Here is a 26,231-nt window from a genome sequence, read left to right on the forward strand (position 1 = left end):
GACTCCTCTCAGATTTCGATTAGTTTCTCAGGTCTCAAGGGATAGTCCCACTTCAAACCATAAAATTAGATATCAAGTCGCTCTTAAAGTTCACAAAAAGTGTAGACGTCCTGAATGACGAATACTTTGCCACAAATTAAACTTAACGTCCAACTGACATTAGTACGAACCAGTAGGTCTACAAGTATTCATGGCGTGACAGCCGGACAGTACATCCTAACCTAACCTAACTTTATCAGGATTCAAGGTATCATTAGAATTGTTCGCGCTCCAAACAGAAAATGCCTTCTTACTTAAGAGCCTTTTAAGCTAGAAATTTCGCTGAATTTCCCAAAGTGTGCTGAACATAAATCTGTTTACTTTGACAGCTATCGCTCTAAGAAGTTCTATAACCCTAAAAACATCCTGACTATAATCAAAAATAAAGGTTCCTAAAGCATGCAATTAATAAAACTCTGACATATGTAGCAATATATAAAGGACTGAAGTTACAATCTTTAACATTGAAACTCGATAGAGTGTCTATTGAGACTGTAGGAACATGATCGGAATAACTTGTCATTATCTGGTAACGACACAAGCCCACAGAATTGGGCTGACAGATCAAAAAGACTACTGGAAATGTATAGAGTAAAGCAACAGGGAAGCAATGGAGCATCTTTTGTGCACTTGTCCCTCTCTTGACAAGACTATGCTGTAAGCATCGGTAGTCTCCACAGTATGATACACTGGAAGAGGTACCAATCTACATGATGACTACTTTTCATGGACCTAGTATTTGCACTCCATCTGGTATCGTAAAGGAACAAACCTGGTAAATGGGTGGTTCAATGGCCTAGCAGATTAACCTAATCTAGAAGTTGACTGAAGCCTACTTTCAGAGACATCTTTAGCTATATTCTTTGCATTTTACTCCACAAATGTTACCGAGTCTTGAAAAACAATTAAAAATTTACCAGTTTTGTTACTTTCTGAGCAAAAGTGTGCCATGAGCATAAAACTATACTTTCTGAATAAAATAAATTATACACAACAAGCAAAAAAGATAAACAACATACAAAATAAATAAGGAATCTCATACAAAATAAATAATATAGAGTTTACAGTTTCTAACTAACTGAACTAACCACCAATTAAGCAAAAAAATCTAAAAAAGGTCAAAAATAAGAAATCACTTATATTTTTATCTAAGCACATACTCATTTACTTAACGTGTACACATATAAATATATCATATGAAATTCTAGGCAATGTTTGCCAGCAGTATACCGGAAATAATAGAGCTCGTTGGTAGTGGCAATAAATATGGCGGTGAACTGAAAAGAGAACACGGAAAGAGGTAGTCTAAAGCAAATCAAACTGTCTACAAATAATATCAATAAATAATTAATTGCAATAAAAGTACAAATAAATATGTATACTAAATATTATGATACCTTCGTACATACAACATAAATATATATAGTTACATACTCGTATATAGTAAATTTACATTTTCAACAAAATATTAATACTAGACAAAAATATTTTATGAATACCTAACTGTTATATATATTATGGCTACCGATCTTTCACATTAACAAATATCTTTTTTCGCTAAAATTTACTTAAATAATTGTAGGTGTATAGTTAAAGAGGTTTTATTTTTGTATGCGCAGTTTTAGTTATATTTTTAGTAACAAAGCTGTAAAAGACTGCTATTACCATGACTAATTCTTTTTATACATTTTTATAGAGCGGTTTAGTTGTTCTGAACGTAAATAGAATTTATCTCAGAAATTTTTAAAATTATTTATTTTTAATATATTTAATAGAAAATGTTCAGTTTAATCTAAATTGTTTGTTCTAATTTTTTAATTTTATGTTATTTAGATTATTTAGCTGTAAAAAAATGCAAATAATTTTCAGTTTAAAATTATTTCAGTTTAACATGTTTATTGATTAAAACTGATACTATACTATACTTACTTAACATTACCCGAAATGAAAGCAAGAGTTTATTACATATTGGCAAACATTATAATGGTTCTGCAAAGTGGCTTTTCTTTTGAAATAGGTTTTAATACATAAAATATATGTAGGAATATCTAAAATGCAGCTTAATCCATTTCGAATTTAAAGAAAAAGCACAGAAACTTCAAAATAACAGAGAATGTTTATCATCATTCGAAAGAACATTCTTGAAAATTTATTTTTTGAAGATTATATCTTTTAAATGTTGGCCGCGACTACGTCTCAGATGGTCCACCCACTGTCCGTATAGATTTTACACACGGTCTTGGTGGGCAGCCGCCCAATTTAGGAATTACTTATTTACCAAAGTTTTTTTCTCAATAAATCCGTTGATTGATGCGATGTGTGGAGCGGAATCTTGTTGAAACCTAATGTAGCTGAGATCACGATCTTCAATTTCAGGCATCAAATAATCGGTTATCAAGCGCCATAACGGTTACAGTGACGCTTACGTTCTTACTGTCAACATTTTTGAAGAAATATGGACCGATGTTTCCACCAACTGGCATTAATAATATTTTCGGCAAACTATATTCAACAATTAGAACAATATCGTTCATATGATTCTTAAGGTATATGGTAATATACAAGGTGCATTCTAAAGTAAACAGGACTTAAAAAAAAACAGAACAAATAGTTTTTTCCGGCAAAATCAATTAATTTTATTCAAAATAGTCACTTTCGGCTTCAATACAGCTTTTTGCATGGTCCAAAAGCATGTCGAACGAGTGTTTTAGTTGCCGGTGCAAGCCTTTTGAATGGCCTCTACGTCCGCATAACGCTTTCCTTTCATGCACAAATGCATTTTTCCGAAAAGAAAAAAGTCGCACAGTGGTTAATGGTTAAAATGTGATTTTTGGTCAAATAATCGGTCACAAGATGTCCTTTTATTCTTTTTTCTTTTAAAACTCGTTAAATGTGCCACTTTTAATTATAAAATAAATTAAGCAGTCTTTTGCAGTTTTTTAGTTACTCACAATTAAAGTTGAATTTAACAGCCAAGTGTGTCTATCGAATAATTTATTTGAATTAATTAATTAAATTTTTTAAAATATTCATTTTTAAAAATAGCTGCATGTAAGTGCATTTTCTTAATTCTACATTGAATACAATATAAAAAATTTAGTTCTTTAAACATACACAACACACAATCGCTAAATAAATTCCACTTTAATTTTATTGATTAGGTATAGTTTCTTAACCATTTATTATATTTATTTTAAGAAATTTTATTTTGAAATAATTTGCTATCAAAAATGTTTTCCTTAAATATAATAATATATCAAAAATGTTTTCCTTTAATATAATAATTGAGTAAAACGCGATATATCTTTTCGCTTGTGTCTCCCTTTGCTAATTAACACTAAGTATATAACGGTGTCTATACCTCAATGATACAAAATATATGTGAATTCATTAACTAAAGTTCAAGCGTCTCTTCCTAAAATATTTTTACGCTTAGCAAGCAAGCAGCCCTAATGTATAAAGCCAACGCTTTAATTGTCGAAGTTTTTCTCGAATCTCGCGTACTTTTTATTAGCCCAATTTTTGTGTAACGATTAGTCTGTTACCCTTTTGTTTCAGTTACCTCCACTATACTTTACATATATGTATGTTTTATTAACATTTTTGCTTTGAACACATCACCAACAATTTAGTTCACAAACAATATAACTAGTTACTAATAAAAAAATATAAAATAATTGTCCAAGAAGTGAGTCCAATAAAAAGATGTAAGCGCCACCATTAAAAAATATACACAGTTATATTACCATTAATTAAATGTTAAATATTAAAGTTTATGACAATTTTTAGTATTCTAATTTTCTAGTTCACAACTGTTCTAAGTATTTAATGATGTTATTCATAGTTTACAGTATTTTTTATACGTTAGTAGCGCATATACCCAAGTTACAGTTTTTTTATTGTTGTATTGTACCCTTCATACTTCAGTTTCTGCGCCATTGCCTCTTCCTCTCATTCATCTCATTGGCTCCACACAGCCTTCTAGCCGCAAAATCACATTTTAAGTTTGAAAGGATAAACAATAGAATCATTGTATTTCATTACATAGTCGTTTTATGTTAACAGTTATTTAGTATACAGTTATTTTCGTGTATCCTTTAATAAGTACTACCAAGTCGTTTGTTTGCTAAACAACTCCTAATAAATAAGTAAGTTTAGCATAATGTAATGAAGAACGTTTTTATCCTGTTTCATGGCATCATCATATATAATTTTCAGAACCGTTATTTTGTCATTTTTTGGGTCTTTTACTTGGAATTTGTTATTGATTACAGTCTGTGACTTATTCATTCACACTGCGAGTATCGTGATGTACATTTTCTCACTCTTATACATATGTAAGTGTAATATAGAAGATACACATTTTCTTTTTTTTTTTTGTAAATTTCAATATATTTAGCATCTCTTTAATAATTCACATTAACTGAAATATAATTTTCTTTATGACTTACACTTAAATTTAGTGAATTTTCATGCCCCTAATTGTGACAGGAACGTCGCCGAGTGCTTATATATTTCTAAAGGGAATGCAACAGTGTTAAATTTTTAAGCTAGATTCATATGGTTCAATATTTTACAATTTCTGCATTTCACGAATATAAAAAAATGCTTGATATTCTTTAGGAGACAGATGGTTATCAGTGAAATCGCAATACATTCTTATAATAAAATTTACTTATATATAGTATATAATGTATATTTGAAGGTCATAAGATTTCAAGCATACCCGGTTCAAATCAATCCCCCAATTCGCTGAATGATAAAAAACGTCGTTACTATTATACTTATTAGTTCCAGCTGACTTTTCGAAGTTTTTCATATTTTAAATATCCTACGTATGTATGTATGTAATGCTAAATTGCGATGGCATATTACAGATTCAAAATTCATGCCTTTGAGGCAGTTTTTATTACTCATTACTCCTTTTTAAGAGTATCTGTATCATAGAAAACAATATACAGAAATACATAATGCTGAACTGCGTTAGATTCTTCTTCCACCTATATTTTATATAAATTGAGATGTGCTCCTTAAATTGTGCCGTAAAATAATTCACTCGGAGGGTTGGGGAGGGAGAAAAGACTCCTTCGACGGCAAATATGATTTGTTATACAAATTATTTATAATTCCCAAAGCATAGTAAGCCACAAAAAGTCTAGCTATGGCCGGACTCATGAAATATTCGAACATGAGAGATTCGAACAAAAATATGAGCCTAGTACTATTTTCAAAAATTTCTTTATCAGAAACCCTTTGTCTAAAAGAAAAGTTTAATATATAGTAGCTAGAACATTCTATAATTGCAATCGGCGCAGCGCATATATCTATATATGTAGATAAGAAATACATACTTCTAACAACCATTTGCTAGAGTACATATACTAGTTATAATATATCCAGTCACTTAAAACTTCCTTATTGAAAACTTCATTTATAATAAAAATTGTTAAATATAAAAATATTAATTCTAAAAATATATCTATCACACACTATCTACTATCATTTTCATTTATCAAATTTTACACATTAGTGTTCTTGATAACCGATTTTATCGACGTACATATAAACTGTGAAAAAAAAATTACTAAAGAATTGTGAAGAAAACGCAAAATATTTAATTATTCGTCAATATTTATTTTTTCGGTTTCAAAGTAATCCGCACCAGTTGTACTACACTTATGCTAACAATTTTTTCAGTCCTCGAAAGACTTTTCATGAACAACTTTTGAAATGACCTTCAGCTCCTTCAGCGAATTTTGCTTTATCTCTTCGATCAACTGAAAACGGGTTTAATTCCGATGATTGCTGACTTGTTTGCATGCCAAACTCTTAAACCCATGTCTCATCGGCAGTTATAATGCTCTTCATGAATGTGGGATCGTGATCAAGCATGTCCAAAGAAAACTGTTTACGGTATACTTTTTGAAAAAAAATTAGCTTTATTGGGACGAGTCGTTTAAGAACGGGTTTCACATCCAAAATATTTACCAAAATAATTCGAACGAACTCGAATGTCGCGCTCTCTTGCCATCTCTTTGACACTTGCCTGACGATTTTCAAGCACCGTGTCCATCATTTTTGTAATATTTTCATCAGTGGAAGATGTCGAAGGTTGTTCAGAACGAGACGAATTGAAAAAAATCGGTTATCAGGAGCACACTTCTTTCTCTCCCTTTTAATTAATTATCATGGGAATATATTGTAGTAAACTGCTTAAAAGTCCTTAAAATTCCTGAATAACATATCTAAATTATTACAGTTTCTCGGCCATTTAGAAATTAGTTTAGGCTTTTTTAGTTCATTGTGCCCTATCTCCATCATTTAGTTTTAAGTAGAACATTTATTTATGTAATTTCAACATTATTGCCACCAACGACTAACTACACTGTAACTAATAAAAAATTCTGTTTTTGACTTTTTTCAACATTTTTTTTACATTTGGCACTTTTCGACTCATTACATTAATATGCAATATTTTCGATTGATTTTGGTACGCACTTACTCACATTCACTTCACACTTTCGTTAAACTGCGCTCTCGCTCATCTACTACTCTACGTTCTATTGTCTCTCTCCACCCCAAATGTGCCTCTCAGCTGCATACATGTACTTTGTAAATAACTCAAATATTTTTTTTTTATTAACATTATTAAGTAAAAGCACTTTTGAGAAAATAATATAATAGTTTATTGAAGATTTCAAACCTAATCGTACAGTATAAGTATTTGCAATAGCTGAGTATTATGAAAGCAACCAAAACAGTAAAACGAGTTTGTTTCTTTAGTCTTTTGTACAGTACGTACTGCTGCACACCTATGTACTATGAAACTGCTTAGGGTTTTCATTAATAAGTTTAGCATTAAATATATAGGCGCATTCACAGTAACTACAACACACGTAAAACAAATAAATGTATATATTAAATAATAAAAAAAATGAACTTGTAAAATGCAATCACCAATACAACCACGTTTTAGCGGCGCCTCTTTAGCGTAAACAAAAGTAAAAATTTCATATTAATTACAGCGTAAAAGTATTTGAAGTGAATTCAATTTTTTCCACTTATCTTTTTTCACTTTTTTGCCTTCTCTACTCAGTAAATAGTAAAGAAATGATTTTTTTCATTAAATTAAATTTCCTCAGGATTTCTACTAGTAATGAGTATTCTATTTAAATATGTAGCAGTAAAAAACGAATAATAAATAATAAACGTGTTGGTGTGTGTGGGCGTGCAATGTGCGCAATTTGTGTGTGTATGTGCGTTAGTGTACGTAAGCAGGTTTATTGTGTCACAGCTGTCTGCGAAGTCTACGTAAAAAGGCACCCATTAACATGTTTAAGTGTAAATATAAATACAACAAATACATATGTGCCACTACAACAACAAAGGTCACTATTAGTAGCATAAGTGGCGAAAACTGCGAGTGTCATTAAAAAATCCAATTAATCAACAAAAAAAAAATATTAAAAAAATTAAAAAATAATATTTTTTTTTAACGGAAACCCTTACCGTCTTTTGTATTAAAAATATATTTAAAAAAAATTTTTTTTATCTCTGTACTACCTATCCCGCTCCCGTGTATATTTGTACATAATTATATAAATTTATATAAATGTATATGTGTGTTAACTTTAGGCTGTGTTCGCTAGTTGGATACCAGAAATCACTGAACTGGCAGCGCAAAGAAGCAAATATGGTGGAACATATAGCAAGGATCCTAGAAAAAGGTACACCAACCACTGCGTTGTACCGCTCTAGCGTTAAACTATACCTACATACTACATACATATATACTATGAACCAATTACTACCCACATACAAAAACAAAAAATATAAACCAAACCAAACCAAATATACTACATCATTACTTAATTAGTATGATAAGTGATTAAGTAAGCATTTAAACTAAAAACTAAAAATAATTGAAAAATAATTCATTTGATTCACTCAATTTGAATTTTATCGCATAAACTGAACAATCCCAAATACAATAAATATATATACAATTCAATTAGCTTACTAAATTTAGTGAACTTTTAGTATAAATATTTTTACAAAAAAATTTTAATTATTTAATTTTTAATTTTTTTTCGTTCTTTATTTGCTTTATCGTTTGTATACTTTTGATTTCTTTCTCTTTCGCTGAAACACTTGAGATTTGTATTTTCTACTCTGAAATCAATATAAATTTCCACAAATGCAAACTCAAGTTGCAAACACAAGCGCAAATGCAATGAAATTTTTAACAAAAAATATAAATTTTTTTTTGTAAAGTAAAAAAGCATTTACAAAACCTTTTGACAGCCTTGTGCGCATTATTGTGAACCAACAACATTTTCTCTATAGAATGCTTACCCAAATCCAACGCAAAAAATTATACAACTGTTAGTTTTTTTTTATTAAACCGTTTATGTATTTCCAATTTCATTTAACTGAAATGAAGAAAATAACAGCAAAAACGAAAATAAATGAAAATTAGTTAGAAAAACCAGCGTTGATCAGAAAAGCATTGGTTTCTTGGCGGCATGTGTTTCTAATACTTTCTTTATGTGTTCAGCTTTACATATATAGATATACATATTTTGTCCACTCCACTCTCCACATAACGACTAAGTAGCAGCGAGGCGGTAACCAATTTGCTAGTCTAAGAGCTATTTTTGTAAGGCATATCAGCGTTAGTGTGAACACCTGCAACCCAGAAAAAATAACTAAAATTCAATAAATTAATTTTTATAAATGTGTATAATTTTGGAAAAAGATAATTAGTTACAGAAATTAGCATACAAATGTATAACACGCAGTATGAAAGGCTTTTCAAAGCAAAAGCTTTTTTTATTTTACACTTTTGCTTCAACTCAATTAATAATATATATAAGCATTTACATTTTTTACGTGGCAAAATAAGAAAAAAAAGAGTAAATAATATTTTTGTATCTTTTTTCTAAAAAAACAATTTTTTTATTTTAATTTAAAATTATTATTTCATTTATATCTTTTGTAAACATGCATTTGCTTTCTAAATGTTTTCATCCACCAGAAACTATTTGTTAATAACTATTCGTGCCCAACTTGCGTTATCCTAAACACGCTTTATATATGCAAAGTGCAATTTTATTGCTATTTTCAATTCCACACAACATACTACATACAAATGCTTATTATTCCAAATATAACTATGCATACATACACCAACACTTCGCTATTATTTAAAAAGTTAGAATATATGTATATCCATCAACATTTTTTTAATTAATTTTAATTTATTTTTGCTTAGGAATTAATTTGTAGTTCAGTAAAAGCACGCAAAAATAAAGATAAACAAATAAAAATACAAATTCGTTATCCGGTGAGACAACCATTATTAGGGAAAGCATTCAAATATGGCAACACTGCAGTTACACCATTTATTTCATCTCTTATTTATATATATGCATCTCTTTTTAAATTTAATTTGTTGTGTTTTTTACTAAAAATTATCATAATAATTTTGCGCACTAAAATATTACAAAAACGCGAAAAATATACTTTCAAACACCCAGCTACAAATGCTTATTTTACATGCGAAAACTTCTAGCGCTTGAGTTCTAGCAAACAGTTGGCATTAAAAGAAAAATCGGAGAATATAAGAAGTTGTCAATAATAAAGTTTAAAACAATGTAAAAACAATGTGAAATCGTCCATAAGCGGACATTGGCTTTCCTGGGTAGTGGATTTGTCCACTTTTTCTTAATAAACAAAAACAAAAATCAAAAAAATTTGGGACCGGCCAATGAACACTGTTAATGGAATTGTCCCCTTAAGAGATGACATGGCCTTGCTTGGGTAAAAACAGTCTTTTTTCAACAATTCAGATGTTGAATGAAATGAAATATTTTATTAAAAACAAAAAATCTGAAATGTTTGGTAAAAATATTTCAAACCAGCTATTGCGACGGCATTTCCGGTGGCTCCTCAGAAAAAAGATGCACCCGCCTTTGCAGGATAACTTCTTACAGTATCAACTAAAGTGAAAATAATACGTGTTTTAGTTAAAACCTTAACTAAAAACTTGGACGGAGGAAAAAACTGAAAATTTGATTTTTGGCAGATATTTTCACAAAAAATGAAAATTTCAGTGAAAACTTCTCGGAATTTGTTTGTTGAAATAGTTGGAATTGAAGTTATTTTTTTTTTTTTTTAGAAATAAAAAAAATTCTTTGTCCATAAACTGTGAAAGACCTGTTAAAAATTGCATGAAGATGGGCGGAATAGTTCTGAAGAAAAACGCGTTTAAAAACGGCGCAGTTGGCCTAGCTAGCCTCGAGGGTACAAGTTCTCAATGCCGTGTTCTAGAGCTATTGTCGAATTTAATACGACAATGAAAAAAATGCTATTTTTTAAAACCCGTAAACACATGTTACTCCTTTTAATAAAGCTTTCACTTTATTTCATTTTATTTTATTTTCATACTGCCTGAGCTTGATAAACATAATGGTTTTTCGTTAGCTTTGCCATAACCTACGATTTGTAGTGTCTGACCACTCACTCAGCATAATTCGTATATCCAAGCACCCTTCGAAAACTGAATTGGTGTGAAATGAGAGAGAAAATCTCTGAAATCTCTGCTTAGTGAAAAATCGATTTTTTTTTTAAATTTGTGCCCATATCTTTAAAGAATTATTCCACTTGCAGTAAAAAAAACTTTGTTTGTGAATTTTTAAGCGACATTTTAATTAATAAATTAAAATCAATGTTCATTTACATTTACTCTAATAATCAGCGATTCAGTTTGAAAAAAATTAATTGCGTTGACCCCTACTTCAAATTATCTTTCCAAAACTATAAACTAAGAATCTTCTTATTATTAGATGAATCGCAGGATTTAAAATTTTGATTCTGGACAAAATGGCGACTTTCAAAAATAAAGTAGTTTTGTAGAGGATTAATTAAACTTCTGAGATACCTAAAAAATCTTAATTCTTTGATTTTTACTTGAAACATTTTGAAAATAATATTTGTGAAAATTTTAACTAAATCGGTTAAACCGTTTCCAAGAAATTTTTCCCACCGGCTCCGAAAAAAGCGGCTCCTAACCTAAATCGGTTAAACCGTTTCCAAGAAATTTTTCCCACCGGCTCCGAAAAAAGCGTTTCGAGAAAAATGCGTTTAAAGTCAAAGTTTACTTCGCCAAAACTATTTGATGGATCTTTAAACTTTAAGCCTTAAACTTTCACAGCATATTCCCAAATATGTATATGGACATTTGATAGACATATGTATATACAAATAAAAATAGATTTTTGAAATTTTATTTTCCAAAAAAAAAATAACAAAATTACCTTAATAAGTCTTCCATAGGAGAATGTCATTGAGATAAATATACATATGTACTAATATTCTTAATAAACATACTTCTCTTCATTCAGCTATAGTTAAAAGGAAAAACATGTATAGAATTTTTCAGAGTTCAAACAAAATAATTTATAGCTAGCCATTTGATGAAGTCATACACTTATTTATTACATAAAATAGCAACTTAGTTTCTGTATTATCCACAAAAAATCAGTACAACATTAACGCTTCTCGTCCGTACTAACAACACTCGTACTCGTACACGCTCTGAAACAAACAACTTCTAGCAAAGATGATAAGAAAATCGACAATTTTTGCCATGAGAACGCAGCGAGAAAGAAAGAAATCAAAACTATATTAAAGCTAAAATTGAAATTTTATAAATACATTAATGAGATAATATTTTTAAGAATCATAAAAACACAATTTACATTTTTTTTACTTTCATTTATTTTTTTTCTTAAAAACTAATTTTTGCATTTGATTTTGTACTTAACGATTTTATACGAATTTTAACGCTGTGCTTTTGCCCGATTTTAGTGCGATTTGTTAAAGTACCCGATTTTATATAAACTGCCTTTATTTTGCTTATTTTTTTTAATGAAAAAAATATATATACGATTCTTTTTTTTGTTAAATAATTTTCCCTCTCACAATTCCTTGAGTATAAGTACAACAATTTCACAAGTTTTTTTAGAGTTTGATGATGCTGTAGCTTTGCATACTATTACTTAACGCAGTCGTATTACACCGTTCAAATATATACTTACATATTTAGCAATAATTTATAGCGTATATATTTTTCTTGTAAATTAATAATAAAAAAAGCAAAACAAAAAATAGTGTACAAATTATTATTGATAAAATATTTTTAATGAGTTCAATTTTATTGCTTGCACCGTTCGTTCATTCGTTCGTTCTCGTTCGTTCGTTCGTTCGCTCGTACTGTATGCCGCAGCCACGCATAGAAAAAGTCAGGTGAAAAGTTAACAAAAATTATTTTATTTAGCTTACGATATAATATATTATAAAAGACAACAACAACATGTTGATGAAAGCTACAGATTTTTTTACAACTGTCTCTAGCAAAAATTTCAAGCAACTATGCCCAATCATACAATGTCATCATTAAGAATACCCTCTTATATCCCCAAACTCCTATACGATCCCTGCTCAATTAACTCCACCAAAATGTTAATTTTTTCTAGAATTATTCACAATGTTATATTTGACTAGGTCATTTAAAGCAATCATTATAGCCAAGCGCACATTCACCCATAAGTAAAGTGCACCCTGTTTTAGTTGTTTATGCCACACTCCACTGTTTACCGTCATTGTCGTTAGGGTAGTGTTGTTTTAGAAAACGAGCTTAGTTTTTTATCAAACTTGAGGTTTAAGAAACATAATATAGTATATAAATTAATATTATTTTATATATACATATATGTATTGGTAGGTGAATATACCTTTTAGCTTTCGGCAATCTTAAGCAGAATTTATAGAGCAGTAATTAGAAGATTTGTAGTAGGTTGTTGGTATACAAGTTAAAATTTCTACCATATATTTTAGCAGCCACAAATTTGTTGTTTTTTAAACGCCGTTGTAAATATGTCTAAATGAAAATATACTCGCAATTATACAACTATATTCAAAACCTGTTATAGTTCGAATGTTTTGTTAGCTCTAAAACACATTCCCCCAAGAAATCAAAGCCTCTATGCAAAAATTAGCCATTAGCTTAACAAAAAAATCTTAAACGAAAACTACACTGTTACGAATCGAAATTTGTTATTGACTTGTACTCTGAAAACTGTTGGATTTACATACTTACTCTTTTGAACTACTCGTTTATGTAGGTATAACTAATCACAGTAATTCCGTTGTTGAGTTCGATTTTACTTGAAAATTTCATTTTCATTCGAATTTTATAATTAAACAGTTTTATGATTATTATTATTATTTTGTTAGCGTTACACTACAATAACTCATTATAAAGTATATACCAATTTATGTAAATAATACACATTTGTTCAATTTTGGTATAAATTCGTAAGCTGTCTGAAGAAGAAAACAAATAAAGTTTCACTCACTGCGTTGCTTTGAACAGAGCGAAGGCCTTTAATACCAGGTGATATTAGTTGTAAATGGTCAATATTTTCTTAAAAAGTGATATGAAAAAATTCAAGCAATGTGTTCAGTGTTAAAAGTTCTTAATATTTGTTATGATAATTATTATTAACGGTTAAGTTACCGGTTAGTTACAAAAAAGCGCTACCAGAAACTTCGGTTACTATGAGTTTCGTTTCGATTGAATCGGCAAATCGAACCGCAAAAGTGATATGGGTTGGACGGCATGTATGTTTTAGCTTTCACGCTAATTCTTACAATGTATTGATAATTATTATTATCGGTTAAGTTACCGGTTACCGGATAATTGTGTTTCTATGAGCTTCGTAAGAGCGAATCTGCAAACCTAAATGCCAAAGTCTTATGAGTTTTCACTGGTTGTATGTCTGTTTAAGTCTCCACGCTAATTTTTACAATATATTGCAGTCTCGGTACTTCTGACTTGATGATATGTTTATTACTTCTTCCCAAAGACCAAAAAGTGCAAAATATAAACCATATTTCATATATCAAAATTTCACAACAGAAGTGCAAATCGTTTCATTCTGGTTCCCTTTAGAGCACTTTCCTTCGTATTATAAAATACTCCGACAATTGACGAAGTAATATGCTTATAATCACTATCTCTTTGGTAAAATATATTTGTTTGCCAAATTTGCTTTCCTCAAAACTATTTATTTGAACTAAATAAATGATCTTTATATCATCTGATTGCTGATTTATTCGAAGTGACATTTTAAATAGTTCACGTGAAGACTCTTGTTGCTCATTATGGAGCAATGTAATTCTCGTCTGGTGTTGCCCATTATGTTTACAGGCGCAGCACAAGTCCAGGATCACGAGTTATGAAATTTCCAAATTCCTCTAATTGTTGAAAACAGTGAACAAGCACAAAAAGCGAGCCACCTGAGCACATTCGCTATGGTCCCTTCCTCTTTTTTAGTCAACAGCTGGCGTACAGAAAACCCGTTCGTGTGACAAAATAGTTCTCGTGTGAACACGGTCTAAGCCAACTGTATGTATCCAAACGGCTAAAAGTCAACTTCACAGACTGTGTTCCGCAAAATAATTTTTTTTATACGTTTTTTTTTTTTATGCGAAACTAAAAAGGAAAAATGGTTTTATTGTTGAAAATAATTATTAAAATACAACTAAATTATATTTTATTTACATTTATGTAGAAAAAAAAAATAGAATTAAAAATATAAAACTGAACATTTGTACACATTGCTTTCACATCCAGAACGAAAAATATAATAAAATTAATTTATCAAATATTAAAAATCTGCAAATTAGCTAGGGACGTCAAGCGCTGCCAGTAGTACTGGGTTCCATATGTAGCACGTTTACAAAACCAGCAAGCTAAATATTCCAAAAAATAATAAAAAAAACGAATAAACAAATAAAATTTCGTTTTCAGCGTCCAGCGTTAAAACAAAACTAACAAAAAATATCCAAAAATAAAAACTAATGAAAGAAATAATTTATTCAAACTCTTCACTATCAATTCATTTCTCACACTGAACACAGGCGATTTTTGCAAGTTGTATACCTGAGATAATAGACTTGATTGGAACAAGAGCCAAATATGGGGGCACGTTAAAAAATGAAAAGGGTCGAAGGTGAGACAATTTTAACAAACAAACAACTTTTACGTTTATAAATCGTTCATAGCGAAAACGATCAACTAAAATACGAAATAGCTACAACTAGCGTCAAAATTAAATTAAATTTATTTTTAATTATAGAAATTATCAATTAGCTTTAAACTATGAAAAAAATATTAATTTTTTCTTTTAATTATATAAGTAAATCTTAGCAAATAAACACCAAATCAAAATGAAATTTCTGCAAGAAAAAAATAAAAAAAACTACTAAAAAAATATCCCATTTAAATAGCGTAAACGCGTGTGTAACGAAAAACAAACAGCGTTTAAGGCTGAAAAAATACTTTTTACAAAAAATAAAATTTAACACTTTATGATAAGTGTTTTAAACTAACTACTAAAATTCCATTACTTTATTTTAAGTGTGTTTTCGTTTTCCTTTGCCGCTCATCCATACAAACAAATCAAATTTTGCTATTTCGAATAATTTATTTCACCTAAAAATTATGCAAATCAAATCACTCTAAGCAAAGTATTTAAAAAAAAATCAAAAAAAAAAAAATATTGTACTACAATAAATGAACCAATGCAATTTTTTTGTTTGCTTCAAAGAAAAAAATGTATGAAATTTTATTTTGATTTTTAATGCAATGCAAATTAGCAATCACACACCAAACATTTGGAAAACATTAGAAAATCACAGCAAAAATGCAATACCTAAATAAACATTATCAAATTAGCCCAACTCCAACAATCAGACAAAAAAATATTGAAAATTTACAAAAACTAAAATCCAGCTACCAACACCATCACTCTACCAACGCACCGAAAGTCCTTTAACCGCCCACCCACACTCCATACATGCATGCGCACACAATGAAAAATTGCATAAATGCCGAAAAAAGTGTAGGAAACTCATTGGCGATGTTAAGAAAAACCGCACAGAACCATCACATCACAAGCCCCTGCACGCAGCCCAACTAGCCACGCACCTGTCCAACACCCAACAGCGACTTCCGCCACACAATACACAGCATATATGACAGCGACATGCAACGAACACACTGGTGGCAAACAAATTAGCCCACGCACATTTCACCACAACACTTACAAACCAAAAACAAAAAATAAACAAAAAAAGAAAGAAAAACAATAACAACTCACAGTCCAATTATGAATATATGAAAATTGAAACAAAAATAATAAAAAAAGAATTATTAAAAAAATTCGAAAATTATTTAAAAAAAAAAATTCCAAAATTATTAAAACAGCATCAAAAATTATTAAAAAAAATCGAAAATTATTTAAAATAAATTTCATAAACATAAATTAAAAAAAAAATACTAAAAATATTGGTTATACATAAATTATTTTTATTTAAACAAAATTATAAAATACTTAATTAATTCGAACAGACTTTAAAATTAAAAATTCTTAAACGCTACCCTATCCTGCCTGATCCTGCTTAAAAGGCCTTACTTACCTTAATGGGTATTAAATGAAATTACACCATGTTGATACATTCATTATTAAACGTCTTAGTTAATTACAATTTTTACTAATATTCTTGTTTTTTTTATTATTTTATTTCAAAATTCCATATTTGCACTCAAAAAAAAGATTATTTTATTTCAAAATTCCGTATTTGCACTCGAAGAAAGGGTGTAATTTTAATTAGTACCTGCACACAACCTCCAATAAATTTAAATTTTTTTTTCAAATTAAAAGACTGAAGTCAATTTCTTTTCGATTTTTTTTTCAATTTTCTCAAGTACTGAAAATCGAAGTGAATCTCTGTTTGTTTTTTTTATTTTCTTAAATACCGAAAATTGCATAAGTACCCTTAAAATGTACTTAAATACTTCAATTATGTCCTATAACTTCTTGGTTAGTCAAGAATTTATTTTCATTAATTTTATTATTTTTTTTGTTAATTTTTTTTTATTTATTTATTATATTTTTTTAATTACTTTTTTTTTTAAATCATTCCAGCAGTTTCGGATTAAAGCGCTCATTTCTCATGTTGCACGCTTTGTGTTTGTTGTGTTGTTATTATTATTGTAATTATCTATTGTAAAACAGAAAAAATTTCTCTAAAATTTCGAACAATTTTTATGTTGCATAGTAAAAACTCGATCAAAAAAAAAAAAAACAAAATCAGTCGTCTATAGTTTGCATAAATAGTGATGCCATATTGGCTCAAACGTTTTTATAAAGCATTTACGATTTGGTTCTGATTTTTCTTTTTCCTTTTTCCGTAACTATACGTCGTAACTTCATTATCAAATACCGATTTCTCTGTCTATTCTCTTCCTATCTTTTAAAACATTTGGATTGTAATTAAACTAAACAAATGTAATTAAACAAAAAAACAAAAAAAAGCAGAAACAAAAACAAACAAATATATATATATATATAAACCTAAATTGAAATTTAATTGGCGTTTGGTGTTTATTGTGTGTATATTTTTTTCAATTAATCGTAATAAGTACTGTCGTCAAGTTGTATGTAATTGTTAGCGTGTATTAATTGTAATAATCTGATGAATTGAACTTTTTCTCCAATATCAATCAATTTCTTATTCGACTTACAAATTCGATTGTGAATTTCCATTTCACTACCCATACTTTCTTATCGATTTAGATTTCGACTTTTGAATTTTCATTATTTTGATGTAAACATAACAAATTGTATCTTTCGAAATTGTTTTACTTTCATTTGCAGTGAACTCATTTTACCTCTCTGTAATTCTTTCTACTAACAACTAACATAATTCTCTACTCTGACCACTTTTTAAACTCGCTCGCTCTCAATTCATCGCATTATTCGAAGACTAACAAAAAATAGTATTACCAGACCAAAAAAAATAAAAAATAAAATGTCGTATACAGTAATTTATTTGATTTTTAGCAGATTTTTTTTTTCGTTAGGAGTGTACCATACATACGTTAACAAATTGAAACCCGTTTTAGGAACGAGTGTGTTTTGAAAAGCTACATTTTTAAGAAATATACTTGATTAAGAAAAAAGTAAAAGAGTATGTATTAATATCTATTTATAAATATTGAACGTAAATTAACATAAATGAAATCAATTAAGAAATTTTGTGCGTACAATGATGAAAAGTTTAACCTAAGATCGGTTGTGATGTCCGGTTTTCCAACGTCAAATTTGTTATAAAAAATTTGAAATTTTTCTGTTTTTAAATATATTAGCAGGCAGAAGTTGGCTGATGAAAACATAAAAACAAATCTATAAAATTCTTAACATATCTTTATTAAACAAAACACCTTTCAAACATTTTTTAGCACTAACTAGTTGGGAATCCCAAAATAAAATAGTAGCTTTTTCCTCATAGTAAAAAAGCCCCAAAATTTGTATTTATTCCATCTACGCGAGTAGTTTGAATAGATGTAATGGAAGTAAATCTATAACAAATTGTAAATATGTAAGTTAACAAATTCGGGTTACTTAAAATGGCATTACCTATATTTTAGATCCAAAATTTTCCAGAAATGGAAGAAAAACCTTGAAAGAACACAAGTAGATAGGCTGAATGCCTTTAAAATTTCTCACACTACCCTGTTCTTTCTGAACCACCCTGTACTCCAACAATTCAAGAAATTTTATATGGGGATTTTCCATGACACTGCCAAGTAAATAAAGTTGGGTTTCTTAAAAATGGCTTTACCTGTCCTTTAGTCTCAACATTTTTTGGAAATAAAAAAAAAAAATAATTAAAGAATGCAAGGAGATACGGTTAATAACAGTAGACGACCCGAAGTCTTTAAAATCTCTGTACTCCATCAATTCAAGAAATTTTATATGGTGAAAAGTTGCGTTGGTTGAAGATATTCTAAGCAACTTCTTTTTCTACCTCTTAGCAGCTTCCTGAGTTGCTGTATAGTATTCACCGTCTGCTGGCGTGTCTGCCAATACGACAGTTACCTGTTAACACTCCTACTAAAATTCGAATGCCATGTGCAATGTGCGTCCCATATTCCATTGTCTGTTTGTAAAACAATTCAGGGATTATTACCACCAAGACTTTGATTCATATGGTTTAGCATATACCATGTTTGTCGACTAAATAACCGATTAAATAACCGATTAAATAACCGATAAAATAATCTTAGACCTTAAGCTTATAAACAGTAAAGGATAGTTGATAATGTAAACAAATCGGTTCAGATGATATATCAATCTCGAGATCGAACGAGTGTTTAATTAAGTCATTTCATAATCTCAACGCTCGACTATATTCAAAATGGCGAATTGTTTTTTTTCCTGTTTATCGTTAAAAATTCATTATTTGGAGGAAGTATATTGTATTATTCGAATATAATATACCCTTTTTTTACTAAATTCACAACCTTGTCAAAGTGATATAAGGATATAAGGAACTCCTTAGCTAATTTCTTCTCGAAAAATTCGGCCACAAATGAGCGCACAGCTCGTCGCCATGTACTATGTGTATGAGGGTTCAAAGTATTTCTTTTATGTAGACATCTAAGAAAGTATAAAAATTACAAAATTCCAGCTTTTCAACGGGTGGTTTGCTTTGCATATTCTTTTTTTTCCAAAAAGTGAATAACATCGGTTAGTGAAGTCAGATTTCTTCGAACAAATTTTTTGTTAGTCTCCACCAAATGACAACAAAATCATCAGCTTTTTTGACGCATACATTTGCGTAGTGTGAAAATTGGCCAGCTGTTTATTGCATTTACATGTTTTGCTTTTAACTAAATGTTTTCGCAAGCAACAACAACAAATCATAGTAAATTAAAATAAAGCAATTATTGTCGTATATAATTGTCTAATGTGATTAATATTAGCGAGTCACATATACATAAATTTAATTTAAAAAAGTAAACTTCATGTGCTTCTTGGTGTGTAGCAACAACATACATACTAATATTATTAACAATGCGAAAATAATCCTAAAAAATCATGAAAATTCCACATTGAAGTTTTCAGAATAAGTTTGCTTTTTGCTTAAATAAACTTTTTTCATACATAAAATATTATAATATATTATATTTCTGCGCGAACTGGAAGATTTTTTTAATTACGAACTACTAAACAAAAATCACCAATAACTGCATATTTACGCAGAAATGCATAAACTACTGATGTGATGAAGCGGCTTGGCAGCAAAAACAGTCCACTCGAACTGCGCCCTCGTATACTATTTAGATGACGAAAGAGATTGCTGCAGTGCCATCAATAAACTTTTGGCTTTCTATGTGGTCAACGTTACCAAAATGGTTTTGAATATACAAAAATATGTTGATTTTTTTAAATATAAAGAGTACTAACTTTTGTGTGTGTCTGTACGGAAATCTCGTTTTTTGGAGTTACGCCGTTTTCTATAAGCTACATAATATAATATATAGTTTTTTTTTATTAAACAAGTTTTTATAGGCAGAGGCAACAATATTTAAGCTAGTTTACTTTAGTACAAAGGCATAATAGGACTTGCTGAGGTAAATGCAGGACGAAACGCAGTAAGCGTAGAGCACACATTATTTTTATTGTAATATTTTATTTTTTTTTTAACTACAACAACATATGCATACATGTACACAGTAATATTTGATAAGCATTTTGTTTATAGTGAAAAAGTAGTTATTTTGTTATAGTGGCAAAATAAATGTCAAATGTGTTGGTGAGTGATTAAGAAGTATGAAATAAATATTAATTAATAATGAGTTATAAATACTACGAGAAAATTGCTACAATTGCAAAAATTTTTGAGTGATAAAGAAAGCTGAAAGGTGCTTTCGTATACTTCCTAACCAAAGCTGCCACTATCAATAGTAATGCGGAACTTATAACCAGGAAGCTGGTATCTCACTGAAAATCAGCAACTTCACTATTTTTGTTATGAGCAAGGTTAATGTTTTCAAGTACCTTTGACTCATTGGCCAATGTTTTCGTTTTTTCTAAAGAAGACAGCTCAATAAAACCCATTTTGGTCTCATACAAATTTCGTACCTTCAATAGGAGTTATAAGAACTCAAGCTTAGCTATGTTGAATTTTCTAAATTTTTTCACCTTAACTTCTAATGTTCCTCCAAGCATAGTTATACTGAATTTTCTACATTTTTTTCTCTTTAACTTTAAATGACCTCTCCAAGCATAACTGTGTTGAATTTTAAAGCGTAGCTCTATTCAATTTTCGACATTTTTTTCTTTTTAACTTTTAATCTCCTTTCCCATAAGTGTGCCTTAAATATACCTTAAGTTTAGTAATCAGAAAAAGGCAAGATCTCAATTTTTCGAGATTTTTTTGCTCTACCCTTCATTTTGATCAGAACGGCTTACCATACAGTTATTATAACTTTTTTCGCTCATTTTACTTTTCTTAGTTCTATAGCTTTAGTTTCGAACACGACTTGGTACGAGTACAGCTCGTAATTAATTTTACATGCGAATCATGCCAAATTGTAAAATTCTTACTCAGAAATAAAACAAAAATATCTCAAAAATCCAGCACATTTGACATTAATTTTAAACTTGAAAACTCAGCGTTAGTATATCTACCTAACCTATAAAATCTTCACTTTAAATTCATGAAAAACCCGCATTGATAAACTAGCCATTAGTTAGCAGTCATACAAACGCAACGAATATCCATGAGTACGAGTAACTCACCCATTAAAGTACTGTATGTATGTATGTAGAATGATCAGACAAGCTCATCACTATTCTTGAATTTCCCGCACAACTTCATGAATCCTTCATACGAATTTTAGTTTTAATTTCACCACCAAATCGCACACGCTATCATCCATCTAGCAATGCAACTACAAACCTATAGCATTAATTACCGAAATAAATATATTTTTTCATATTTTATAGGAATCAAAAGTATGTAAGAAAATATAAAATCAAGCCTAGTCTGTCATATTCAAAGAGTGTAAATATATTTCGAATATGACTAGTATCAATAAAGTAATTACAAAGTCATGACTGAAATGCGTGGCCAGGCATCAATTTTCCAAAACAAAAAAAAAAAACACAGAAAAGAGTATAAAACTAAGTATGCAAAAAATTAAGTTTGTTCGTTCGTTGTTTGGACTCGAGCAACATTTGTGTTTTGCAATTTTGACAACCACATTTAATTGCTATGAAAATTCCTTCTATCACCATATATCAATTCAATTTCGTTACAAGCGCACACACAAGAATTTATATTTTTCAAGTATGGTTTTTCTTTTTCCTTCTCAATAAAGAACGCAAGTAGTATTTGCTAAAGCAATCACTGCCTGAGCATTAGTGCGTCCATTTTTAACACACACACCAACACACATAAATATATAACAAAAAGTAGTTGAAAACGCTAACCGAAAACATTGCATTGCCCATAGAAATTGTTGACATCTTCATAAATTCCATAAAACAAAAATCAAATAAATCATTCATAGCGACCGCTTGAGTTCACTGGTGAATCAATCACTAACATCCATTGCTTAAATGTGTCATCAAATAAGTATGCATCCACACTCATAACCTCACATTATCGCTCATCGCATCGTTGAGATTGCAAATCAGTAAACGGAAACTGTAATTAATTGTTGTGTAGCAGCGTAAAACAAAAAACAAAAAGAATAAAAAAAATTCCCCTCACTCATCGCCGAATTATATTAATCATTAGTTGGCCCGCTCAAGCCATCACATCATCCATCTTTTAACTACGTCATCAATAATATTCGCAAAGGAAAGTGAAACGTTTACAAAAAAAAAAACATCTCATGACATATGCAATTCGTTAACCATTATTTTGTGCATAACATTTTACGTACATAATACATAAATGCAAAAAAAGTAGTTATGCATACATAATTCATAATCATATTATATTTGCATGTGGCTTGCTGGTGTGTAGCGCGAAATTTAAAGTGTTATAAATTTTCGAAGAAAAAAGCATAAATTGCATCTATTCATGTCATTTTATCCACAATACTTAACATATCTTAACACCATGTTACATAGTATAGCATAACATAACATATCATAACTTAACATAACATAACATAACATAATATAACATAACATACCATAGCATAACATAACAAAACATAACATAGCACAGCATAACATAACACACAGCATAACTTAACATAACAAAACATAACATAACTTTACATCGCACAGCATAACATAACACATAGCATAACTTAACATAACATAACACAGCATTGCATAACATATTATATCATAGCATTACATAACATAGCACATCGTGCGGCATCAACGCGGCATGTGTAGTGGTCATGTTGTTGTGAGCACTGCAATTGTGTAGCCTCTATGAATGTGTGAGAGTATTTTAATTTATTTAGCATTTTGCAATGATTTCAATGTTTAACTCTTCCTATAGTTGGTATGTGTAAATGGTTTTAATTTCTGTTTTGCATGTCCACATAGTTAATGAAATTGTAGAATATGATATTTAAAGAACTTTAAGCAAATGGTGAATAATTTGAAATATAATTGAACTTATTTAATGCAATAAATTCATTAATTTGTTTAAAAAAAAGCGAACGATATAAATTAGCCGAAAGGACAAATATCATATTAGACATAGAGGTTATAGAAGGCGAGCTTTTAAAGCATTTAATTTCCTTTATATAAGGTAATTTCATTCGGTGTAAAGATACTAGGGAGCATATAAATCGATTTAAAAAGCCGTTAATACCAAATTGCACTATTATGATAAACAAATAAATATTTCATACCCTTAGGGACAGACATTTTTGAGTTAAGTCGCTACAACGAGTATTCAAAATAGTATTACAGTTATAAGTACTGGACTATATTTCAAGATGTATCAAAAAATTGTCCTGAAAATCTTAATGCAAAATTTTGCCAAACACGCTGCAATAGTTTGAGATAAAAAAATTTCTAAAATACACTGTGACAGCTGTAGGCCTATTTTTGAAGTTATGGACCTGCTATTATATAGCGGATCAACTTGAACTTTTCAAATAAAAATATAAAATCAAATATGCCCTTAACTCGGTGATCTCCTTGAAATGAACCACTAATTGATTTTTCTTAAAACCTCCTCACAATTTTTCACATATTTTTTTAGGTAAGGAGGCTGAGAGTAGGGATATCATGCGCGAAAAACGTGCGAAGAACACTAATCATGACTGAGCATTTTTTTGGACATAATCATAAAAACAAGAGCACATTTAATATTTTCATGAATAATTTCGTAATCTGAAAGTTTGCAAAAAATTAAATTTGCTAAAATATTCACGGCAATAAAAAAAATATTTATTGAGTTATTTTTTAAGAATTATTATTAAAATATTATAGCTTTTTATAGAGCTTTGTAGTGAGAGGGCAAACTTATTGTTAGAACTCATTTTGCACAAGCCAGCACCGAAATAAGGATCTTTTTATGTACTACTGGAAATACATGGAAAATCATTTTAGTGCAAAATAAATATATCGGGACCTAAAATGCAAAACAACCTAGCATCACTTTTCATAAGCTTACAGGAGAAGGAAAAACTACATAATAAACACTACTCATATTGAAACGAAAATTTGAGTTTTAGTTATAAAATGGTTAACAGTGGTTATAAAATAATTATAAAGCGGTTATAAAATAATTATTTCTCACAGCGGAAGCTGAAAATTTTATGCTACTATGTAATATGAAGTAGTGGATCGTAAGCAGTAAAACCTCAATTTCCATTTTTTGGATGATACGATGTTTTGTATTTTAGGTAACTTGTTGGTATTTTGGAATTTTGGAATTTCGATTGTATTAATAACATATTATACTTTCTTGGTAAAAATTTCTTAACCCAAATAACGAAGAAAATTGTAGTATTTGTGAGTTTTTAGCCTTCAGTATATGATGGCAATCGACTAACTAACTCTTAGCGCATTTCTAAACCAGTTAAAATAAAACAAATATATTTCTAAATTGTCCACCATTTGCACATTACTTAATTTTATTTTTCTTTATATGTATATTCTCCTACAAAATGTTGTACCTGTAGTTTAGTGTTAATTTAAAGTATCCTCCTAAAGTAAACTCTGGGGTAGCAGACTAAATAACTAAATTTTTGTTTTGAAAACAAGTAAATAAACATTTTCTTTCTATTCATCATATGATTTGAGAGCCCCTAAAATATATTTATTTAATTAATATTTTAACTTATGACGAATTTAATGCTCGTTTATTTCTTGATTTTTATTATATTTTTTCAAATGACTTTTTATTTAGCAATTTATACATTAAATATATACTTATGTAATTTCTATAACAAAAACAGCAAAGCTGAGACTGAATTATATAAACGAAGAACACACAAACACAATTTTATAATTTATACAAATAAACAAACAACACACACACATACACAAGTGTAGAAACATCAAATACATGCAAACATATGTACATATATGCCTTTATACAAACACATGCAACTACTAGAATATTGTAAAAACTGCTACAACTACTAATTGCTGTGCAGTGCGCTTGTAGACATGTGATTTTTCTTTAAACCAATTGATTGTTGGATGATGGAAAATCATATTTCTGCACGCCACTGTACTCCTTCACACGCTACACAGACTTTTGGAGCTGCCTTCAACATATAACACGCATTTGTACATATTTAATAGCATTGTATAACAACAAAAATACACAAAATAAATTTAAGCAACTAATATTAACTACAGTTAACTACACAATAAACACACATACATACACACCTATGTACAATATATAACCTACAAAAAAAATATATTTCCCCTCTGACGCCTTACACAGTTATCTACAAATTAACTTGTTCATTTATATTCTATATATCAGTGTAAATTTATACATACATACCATATATATACAAGATAATGCATTATATACACTACAATTTTATAAGTATTTAATATATATCACAGTATACACTTATTTACTCGTACCTATGGTTTACAACTCAACTATGCACACATATAAAAAATATATTAACATTAATGTATTTACAAGTATATATATGTATGAAATATATTTATGTACTTCTTTCTGTTCTACATATAATATGCTATATTTACTCTTGAGCCATTGTCAATACCAAATTTTCTAATCGAATTCTCTTTTTTATT

General features: G+C 29.3%; 1 protein-coding gene across 48 annotated transcripts in view; it reads left to right on the plus strand.

Moving 5' to 3' along the window:
• Positions 1–26,231, plus strand: part of LOC105227540 (calcium-activated potassium channel slowpoke) — a 160,893-nt gene that overhangs the window by 70,424 nt on the left and 64,238 nt on the right. For 33 of the 48 annotated variants that reach the window (XM_049449592.1, XM_049449610.1, XM_049449577.1 and 30 more), the window contains one exon: positions 1,248–1,339. In XM_049449592.1, the coding sequence (XP_049305549.1) occupies positions 1,248–1,339 (92 nt within the window). Of the gene's footprint in view, positions 1–1,247; positions 1,340–7,674; positions 7,767–15,027; positions 15,120–26,231 lie in introns of all 48 variants that reach the window. The other 15 variants (XM_049449584.1, XM_049449567.1, XM_049449589.1 and 12 more) reach the window with 2 other exon arrangements.

The sequence above is a fragment of the Bactrocera dorsalis genome, chromosome 2, assembly GCF_023373825.1.
Source record: "Bactrocera dorsalis isolate Fly_Bdor chromosome 2, ASM2337382v1, whole genome shotgun sequence".
In the NCBI taxonomy this organism is placed as follows: Eukaryota; Metazoa; Arthropoda; class Insecta; order Diptera; family Tephritidae; genus Bactrocera; species Bactrocera dorsalis.